General features: G+C 40.6%; 1 protein-coding gene across 1 annotated transcript; it reads left to right on the top strand.

Moving 5' to 3' along the window:
• Positions 1-3,138: 3,138 nt before the first annotated feature.
• LOC131597206 (uncharacterized) lies at positions 3,139-4,538 on the top strand. The gene is made up of 2 exons (XM_058869916.1): positions 3,139-3,961; positions 4,018-4,538. Exons 1-2 carry the CDS (start codon positions 3,139-3,141, stop codon positions 4,536-4,538), a joined length of 1,344 nt encoding a protein of 447 aa, XP_058725899.1.
• Positions 4,539-9,774: the final 5,236 nt, after the last annotated feature.

Genomic DNA, 9,774 nt, shown 5'->3' with positions numbered 1-9,774 from the left:
GTTTGATTCATGCACTCATACTGAAATCTATTTGCATATTATAGTTGTGATGGAGTTTTGATTGCGTCTGGAGCTTTAATTGTCTTTTTATGCATGTTTATGCCTAATACCATTATTAGGGTTTCGAACTCTCTAATTGGGGCTTTATGATTGAGGCCAAATTAGGGGAAACCAATAGGTTTTTTGAACTCAGGGGCCTTGAAAGACTCTAGTGGCATAGTCGCGAAATATTTCATGTGGTGTTTGGATGTATTCGTAAATGGCAGGTGTAAAAAGTAAGTCTTTTATAGCGTGTTTTGCAACAAGCGCTATAAAAGACGTGTTGCAGAATTTTTTGAGGGAAGAAGATGATTGGGTGGCGCTCCGTGATTGGCTGGATTCAAAATCCTTCGCGCGCGTAAATCTTTTGCTAACGGATGGATTCAGTGCGTGCCAGTCCACGCGTACATGATGCGCCTTCGTTCTTTGGTCCATCAGATGTTCCGTTCTCCAGATCCTACGCACGTGAAGACGCTAGTCCACCATATACCACAGGCCTGCGCCACACACGATCAAAAGCTAAGTAATTTCTAATTTTTTTTTATTTTTTATTGCACAACCTTTTTATCTTATTTATAATATATATATATATATATATATATATATATATATATATATATATATATATATATATATATATATATATATATATATATATATATATATATATGATTGTTTTTATTTTTAATTTTATTTTTATACATAAAAACTATATAAGATTTCATAAAAACCTTTTATATGTTTATTTATCTAATTTATTTATTTAATTGTTTCCCTTTTAATATTTGTTTAAATGACTTTATTTATTTTAATTTACCATTAAATCTTTAAAAATTCATATGTATTTTCTTTTAATTCTAAAAATTCCAAAAAAAATATTTTTACTCAATTTAGTTTTTCGCCTCGATTTAATTAATTAGGTCGCAAGACCAATAATTAATTAAATTGATTTATCATTATATTCCATTTGAATCTTAACCAGGATTGATAATACACTGAAAAATATTTTCTTTCTTTTGTGCCTTGCCTTTTCAGGGTTATCGACATGGTTCACTCCGACAACGCGCCCGATCAAGAACCCAGAGCTAAGTACCTTAAAATTAAAGTCTATTTTTGTTTTCTTTTAAAATCAGGGGTTTGTTTTGCCTTCATCTTTCCTCAGCCTTTGCCATTTTTCAGGGTTAACTCCGAGGCTTTCTGCCAACCCTATCAGATCAAATCAGAGCTAAGTGCCTTTGTCTCTTTTATTATTTTTTTAAAATTTATTTATTCTTTATTTTAGGGTTAATTTAGGGTTAATCCCGTTTGCCTCCGAATTGATAATGCACTCACCCTCCTTTGTTTGCTTTTTTTTCTTTTCAGGGTTTAAATGCCAAAGCTACGTCGTTGGTAACCCTAAACCCTATTCTTATTCTATTTTTATTATTACTTATGTCAAACCCTATTAGGGATCCGCTGGTTTCATTGTCCCCTTCATTATTACTCTATAACTGCGTGGTTAGTAATTTAGGGAGTGCAAATTTAAACTGGATTAGAATCACTAATGTATAAGATAAATAACTGAATTGAACCACGTGATTGTTGCATACACGCACCCTTTTGGGGTAACCTCTCTGTTGCCTTGTTGCCTGTTGCTTGTTGCCTTGTTGCCTGTTGCCTGTTGCCTGTTGCCTTTGTGTTTTTGCAGAATAAGCCATGTCCCTCGAATACGAGGATACCTCAGCCATGTTGCCTCGATTAAAGATCATGGTCCCTAATGATGCTGCCTTCGATACACTAAAATGATCTCGACCCTCGGAAGTTGCCTACGAAAAGGCTGAGGTATCTTCTGGTTGCCTACGAATAAGGCTTATTCTGATCCTTACCTTAGACTACCTGCCCTTCTATGGCATGGGACAGTCTTATGGCAAAGGATGCTTCGACGACCCTTCAACCTCCAAACGAAAGGCTTCCTGCCCACTTATGGCAAGGATTGACCCTTTCATTCTGAAAGGCTAAAAAGAGACCTATCATCTGAGTTTAAGGTAATTGCCCCTAATTGCCTTGCCATGCTCTATTTTCTATATTCTTTCTCAAAATTCTTCAAAAACTGGCTACGCTCATTTACGAGCTAAAGTCCATTTTTCCTCTTTCATCTACATTTTCTGAAAACGAGCAAGCAAAGCAATTAAGAGCCCATGGAAAACCATGGATGCAAAGGGTGCCTTACACCTTCCCTTTGCATAAATTACCCCCGAACTTAGATTTCTTTAAAAGGTTTTTTTCTGTTTCTTTTAGCCTTTCTGAATTTGTTTGGATAAAATAAAAGTCGGTGGCGACTCATGCTTAACCGCGACATTTCGATCGATAAAAAGTCAGTTCACCGTATTACAGAACTGGCGACTCTGCTGGGGATTTATTTCGATAAAAGAGGGGTTACCTTAAAAGCTTAGGATTCACTTTAAATGTTTTCTATTGTTTGTTTTGCTTGTTTTATTTTTCAGGGCTGTTTTGGGAAAATTGAAGGACGAATCCTATTCCCGGATTCAAGAACACTTAAGATTAGGAGCGGCATAGTCATGGAGACCCCCCTTGTGCATGCTTGGGGTTGGTCAAAATGAAGTTCACACTTGAGTTAGGCCTCCACTGGTTATTGTGTACCTCTTTTGCATGAGAGAGGTTTATGCCTGTATCTTTGGGTGCGTCGGAGCTCAAGGACCTTTAGTCACCTTTAACCCATCCTGACTTTTAGGAACGTAGTGGGAGGGCTATTCTTGGTGCATGCCAAGTTATGGTCGCTACCCGATACTACAGCTCAGATAGGTTTCTTCCTAAAGTATCATTGCGTGGTATGCATTTACCATGTTCGAGGGTGCTTTAGAGGGGGCTGACAATTCTGAGTCACTTGGTAGAACCCGTTGCTGAAATCTCCTTATCCATAGAAATGCCCTTGGGAAGGACACCTAATCAGACTCCATGCAAGCCTTAAGCCAAAAATTGTGTGATTTGTGTGACTTATTTGTGTATGTGCATCATGCATACATGCATCATCCATACATAGCATGACTAACTCCTTTCAAGGGATTAAAGGATTGTTAACCATAATTTGTTTTGTAGGTCATGGGAATTAAAGTTCGTAAGCCTTTTTGCCTTAGCTTCAAGGGAGTTCCTACACCTTTGAAGATGCTTTGTGACAATGTTTCAGGTTCCCTCGTGCTTTCCGATTCTCTCAACAAGTTAATCAGCCTGGTACGAACCAAAGAGGATGAAGCACTCCTCAACACCATGATCCGGTTTTATGATCCTCTACTGCATTGCTTCACTTATAGGGACTTTCAATTGGTTCCTACATTGGAAGAAGTCTCCTCCATTTTAGGATTACCTGTACTCGATCAGATGCCTTACACCGGTGAAGAAGAGACTCCTAAGTTGGAAGATGTTGCTGCTGCGTTGCATTTGCCTCGATCAGAAATCAAGAAGGTTTGGGTGAATAAAGGAGAATATACCGGTTTACCGATTGACTTCTTGTATAATCAAGCTGACATTTTGATCAATGCAACAAGTATGGATGCTCTTGAAAAAGTTCTCACTTGCATAATCTATGGACAAGTGTTGTTCCCTCGTTATGATAAAATTGTGGATGTGATTGCTCTCAAGATCTTCATTAGTAACAATCCGGTTCCTACTTTATTGGGTGACTTGCTGCATTCCATCAATCATCGATCATCTAAGGGCAAGGGTTGTATTCTCGGATGCGCACCATTATTGCATAAGTGGTTTATTTCGCACTTATCCCGTTCTACAATAAAGAATGAAGAGGGTTTGACTTGGGCTCAAAGAATCATCAAGCTTTCCTACGACAATGTTATTTGGAGTCAAAAGGGGTTTGAAGGATCTCATTTGTTTGATAGTTGTGGAGATTTCCCGAATGTACCTCTTCTTGGTACTCGAGGGGGAATAACTTATATCTTAGTGCAGAAAATTTTGATTATGATTCAGACCCTACTGGAAAAAAGAAGTTGTTCATCAAAGCTTGGACCAAGGTGAAGAAAATAGGAGTAAGAGAATTAGGAATGAGGAATCACATCCCATCAGATCTTTATTTTAAATGGGTTTATGATCGAGTGGTTGAGCATGGCATACCATATCCATCTGATACTCCTATAGTTCCAAGGATTACTCCTCCCGCCGTTCATGTGGAAGTAGAACCCTATGTGCCCGCTCCTAACGAAGACCTTGCTGCCACCATCGCTTGCCTAAGACAAGAAAAAGCTGATTTGGAAAAACGCTTACATAAAGTGGAAGAAGAGAAAGCAATAATGGCGGCCAATGCCAAAGAGCGTGATAGCATGCTTGATTATTTTTCCCGCAAGTGGAAGATTGAAGACTTTATCTCTCCCGATCAAATACAATCATGGGAGCAAGAGATCGATAGACTTGTCCAAGAGAGAAACAAGATGATTAAAGCTCACAAGGAAGAGATTCGAAGTTTGAAGAGAAAGCGCCGACTCGAAGACTGATTTCCTATAGTTCTTTATGTTATTTATTTTTAGAATATTTTGATGTAACTCTAAAAGCTACAAGACCATAGGTTCCAAAAAAAAAAAATCATTATTATTAATAATACTTTTGTTTTTATTTCCTTTTGATATGTGTTAAAAGTCCTTTGATCCCTTGAAGACATTGCATATGCATAAACATATCATTCATAAACATCGCATCACAGGTTTTCATAAAAACAAATACCTCATCTTTCCGCTGTTTATTTCAGTAAGAAAGATGGATCTCGAACAATCTGTCAAGAATCTCCAAACTCAGAATGCTGAATTTCAAGCCTTGATCCTGAACTTGTCCAAAGGGAAAGATGAACTGAAAGCTCTCCTGACTAAGAAAACGAAGACTCAGAAACCCAAAGGAGTGATCAACCTGGGGAGAAGATTCAAGGGTCGTCCCAAGAAGGCTGCAGAAGCTGAAATCCCTAAAGAGGAAGAGGAAGGGGAAAGAGATGACCTCAGTGTCAAGAACAATCAGGGAAGCCATGTAGGTTCTGAGGAGGAGGAAGAAGAGGAAGATGAGTATCCTCAAGATGAGTATTATGATGATGAGAAGTATAAGCAACTAGAAAAGCGTCTGAGGAGTGTGGAAATTCAGAAGGTACCTGGGCTGGATTTTGAAGAACTAGGACTCGTTCCTGGGGTCGTTATTCCTCCGAAATTCAAAACTCCCGCCTTTGCTAAGTATGATGGAGTCTCCTGTCCCAAGATGCACTTAAGGTCTTATGTAAGAAAGATTCAGCCTCACACTGCTGATAAGAGGCTTTGGATCCATTTCTTTCAGGAAAGTTTATCTGGAACCCAACTCGAATGGTACTATCAACTGGAGGGTGCTAGCATCCGTACTTGGGAGGATTTGGTTGTTGCTTTCTACAAACAATACCAATATAATTCCGATCTCGCACCAACTCGCATGCAACTACAAAGCATGTCTATGGGACCTAAAGAAAGTTTCAAGGAGTATGCTCAAAAGTGGAGAGATCTAGCTGGAAGAGTCCAACCTTCCTTGACTGATAGGGAGCTGGTAGACATGTTCATGGGTACGCTAACTGGGCCATTTTATAGTCACTTGCTGGGTAGTTCTTCATCAGGGTTTACTGATCTTATCTTAACTGGAGAACGAGTGGAAAGTGGTATCCGAAGTGGGAAGATTCAAGTGGGTTCATCTTCTGGTACTGCAAAGAAACCATATCAGGGAAGGAACGAGTCTAATGCTGTCCACAGTCAGAAGGGCCGTGATAAGAATGATCATAACCAATCTGTTGGGGCTGTCCTCATTTCTACTCCAACATCTCAACAAACTCCCAGACAAGATTATCAACGCAAAACTGATCGACCAAGGAGACAATTCACCCCGATCAACATGCCTTTATCTCAAGCCTTACAACATCTACTAAAGGCTGAGCTGGTCGTCCTGAAGGATCCCCCGAAGTTTGTCAACACCGCTAGTCCAGCTTATGATCCCAAGGCTACCTGCGCCTACCATTCTAACGCTACCGGGCATCATACAGATAACTGTTGGGCCTTGAAAAACAAAGTCCAAGACATGATAGAAGCTGGCGAGATCGAGTTCGACGCCCCAAAAACTCCTAATGTCATCACTGCTCCTATGCCAAAGCATGACAATACTGTTAATGCTATCATGGATACAATCCATGTCTATGACGTAAGAGATCTGTCAACTCCTCTCCCTGACATCAAGAGAAAGCTGTTGCGATCTGGTTTATTTCCAGGTTGCGACCCTGACTGTTATTACTGTGAACTCATACCCGAGGGTTGTGAGAATCTGAAAAGAGGTATCCAAGGCTGGATGGATCGTGGCACCATTAGGTTTGAGAAGACACCTTCCATTGAAGAGTTGTGCGAAGGTTTCTCCCGTGGTTTGAAGTTCGAAGATGTATCTGTCATTTCCAAGGTCCCTTTGAAGATCCCCACCAAGGCTCCTTTCAAGATTTCTGCTGAACCCCGTGTGGCTCCGATCATTATCACTCAACCTGGTCCAATGCCATACTCTTCTGATAAAGCCGTCCCTTGGAATTATGGTGCCGAGGTCTATGTTCAAGGAGTTAAGCAAGAGCTTGAATCTGATAAAGTTTCTGAAGATGCCAATCCTGATGTGGTTAATATTGCTGGAACTAGTAAAGTAACAAGAAGTGGAAGGGTATTTTCTCCAGAGATCTCTCCGAGCACTACTTCACCTGCTGTTGCGATCACCCTGGATGCTGATGCTCGTGGTAAAGGACTGTTGCGTGAACCTGAGCCTGTCACTGAAGATCCATTACCTGAAGAAACGAATGAATTCCTGAAGATTATCCGCAAAAGTGATTATGACATTATTGAACAAATGGGGCATACTCCTTCTAAGATCTCTATGTTATCACTCCTAAGTTGTTCCAAAACTCACGCCAAAGCTATGATGAAGTTTCTAGAGGCTGCTCATGTGCCGCAAGAGATTTCTGTCGCTCAGCTCGAGAACTGTATTGCAAACCTGACGACAGATAACTACCTTGGGTTTTCTGATGCTGATCTAAGTCCTAGTGGAAAGAATCACAACAAGGCACTGCATATCTCCATCGAATGTGGTGGTACTACCCTGGCTCATGTACTGGTTGACGATGGCTCATCTCTAAATGTGCTACCCAAAGTAGTGTTGGACAAACTCAAAGTCGATGGAATTGAGCTGAAATCTAGTAATGTGATAGTAAAAGCTTACGATGGCACAATGAGTACTGTGTATGGCGAAGTTGAGCTCCCGATCAGAGTAGGCTCCCAAACCTTCAACACTGTGTTCTATGTGATGGATATTCGTCCCGCCTATTCCTGTCTGCTTGGACGTCCCTGGATACATAAAGCAAATGCTGTGACTTCAACTCTCCATCAGAAATTGAGATACCCAATGAAAGGCAAGATTGTCACTGTATATGGTGAGGATGAATATGTGGTGAGCTTCGTAGATGAGACCAAGTATCTTGAATTCACTGGAGAAGCATTTGAATCTCCCCGCATAGCACACGAATGGGTCCCCCAAGTGGTTCCCGAGACTAAACATGTTTACACTCCTCCTAAAGTTACTGGAGTTATTCCTACAATGGCTTCCCTGAAAGACGCTAGGGCTGTGGTAGAAAAAGGTGGCTGCACCATCTGGGGGAAATTACCTGATATTCCATACAAGTCCAACAAATGGGGTTTAGGCTGCACTGCTAAGGATCAAAAGGGAGGACAACCTCCTCGTCCAGAAGAATTGAAGCATCACTTCATCAGTAAGGGAATTAATGCTATTGAAGAAGACGAAGATAATCACAACATGGACAAGTGGATCTTCCCTACATCAGACAAAGGGCTGGACAACTGGAAGACCGAAGACATTGTTTCTATCTCCTATAGTCAGGAGTAATTTCCATTCTTAGTTTATTTCCTGCTTTCCCTTTTTTTTCATTTCCAAATTTAATTTCTGTACTTCAATAAACAATAAACTCTAAAGCCATGTGTCCTGCCCGAGACACATTGGTCCATTTGTAAGGGCTTGTCATTTCATAAGCATATTTTCATTCAATAAAACATTGGACGTTTCGTATTCAAATTGTGTGTTTGCTTTTATTTTTCTTTACTTTTTTACTGCTATGTTTTCTCACACACACCCACATAATACACTGCAGATCCACATCCACTCTGGATCCTAACGATAACGACTCTGCTATTGCTAAATATGACTTTGAAAATCCGATCTACCAAGCTGAGGATGAAGGTGAGGAAGGTTGTGAAGTGCCTAGAGAACTTGCCAGATTACTAGAGCAAGAAGAAAAGACTATACAGCCACACGAAGAGCCAATTGAGGTTGTGAACATAGGTACCGACGAAGAAAAGAAAAAGATAAAGATAAGAGCTGAACTAGAGGATGCTGTCAAACAAAGATTGATTCAGATGCTACGAGACAATGTTGAGATCTTTGCTTGGTCCTACGAAGATATGCCTGGGCTCGATACTGATATTGTGGTTCATCGTCTACCTATCAAAGAAAACAGTCCTCCGGTTAAACAGAAGTTACGAAGAAGCAGACCTGACATGGCTCAGAAAATCAAAGAAGAGGTCGAGAAACAATTCAATGTTGGGTTCCTGAAAGTAGTAAGCTATCCGCCATGGATTGCCAACATAGTACCCGTACCCAAGAAGGATGGAAAGGTCAGAATGTGTGTAGACTACAGAGATTTGAATCGAGCAAGCCCTAAAGATGACTTCCCACTACCCCATATTGACATTCTAGTTGACAGTACTGCACAATGCAAGGTTTTCTCTTTCATGGATGGTTTCTCAGGTTACAATCAGATTAAGATGGCACCCGAAGACATGGAAAAGACAACTTTCACTACGCCTTGGGGCACCTTCTGTTACAAAGTCATGCCGTTTGGATTGAAGAATGCTGGGGCAACGTACCAACGTGCAATGGTAGCTCTATTCCATGACATGATCCACAAAGAAATAGAGGTCTATGTTGACGATATGATTGCAAAGTCCAACACTGAAGAAGAACATCTGGTCCATTTACAGAAGTTGTTTGATAGGTTGAAGAAGTACAAGCTGAGACTGAATCCGAACAAGTGTACCTTTGGCGTAAGGTCTGGTAAGCTGCTGGGTTTCGTTGTTAGTAGTAAAGGTATTGAAGTCGATCCTGCAAAGGTAAAAGCTATACAAGAGATGCCCGCTCCACGAAATGAGAAAGAAGTTAGAGGATTCTTGGGACGTCTGAACTACATTGCTAGATTTATCTCCCATCTGACCGCTACTTGTGAGCCAATCTTCAAGTTACTAAGGAAAGATCAAGTAGTGAAATGGAACGACCAATGTCAAGAAGCCTTTGACAAGATAAAAAAGTACCTGCAAGAACCGCCGATCATGATACCACCTGCTGAAGGAAGACCTCTAATTATGTACTTAACAGTGTTAGAGAATTCGATGGGGTGCGTACTGGGGCAACATGACGAGTCTGGTCGAAAAGAGCATGCAATATACTACCTTAGCAAAAAGTTTACCGACTGTGAAACAAGATACTCACTGCTCGAGATAACTTGCTGTGCTTTGGCATGGGCTGCTCGCCGACTGAGACAGTATATGTTGAACCATACCACTTTGTTGATTTCTAGAATGGATCCTATCAAGTATGTGTTCGAAAAACCCGCTCTCTCTGGACGAATAGCGAGATGGCAAA

This window comes from Vicia villosa, linkage group LG4, assembly GCF_029867415.1.
Source record: "Vicia villosa cultivar HV-30 ecotype Madison, WI linkage group LG4, Vvil1.0, whole genome shotgun sequence".
Classification (NCBI taxonomy): Eukaryota; Viridiplantae; Streptophyta; class Magnoliopsida; order Fabales; family Fabaceae; genus Vicia; species Vicia villosa.
Note: the sequence above shows the minus strand (reverse complement) of the source record. Positions and strands in the feature narration are given on the sequence as shown.

What these genes read in the sequence shown, in the direction of transcription:
- LOC131597206 (XM_058869916.1), top strand. Translation starts at nt 3,139, where the DNA reads ATGGGAATTAAAGTTCGTAAGCCTTTTTGCCTTAGCTTCAAGGGAGTT. An exon ending in CCCGAATGTACCTCTTCTTG is followed by an intron (nt 3,962 to 4,017) that starts GTACTCGAGGGG and finishes ATTATGATTCAG; the next exon opens with ACCCTACTGGAAAAAAGAAG.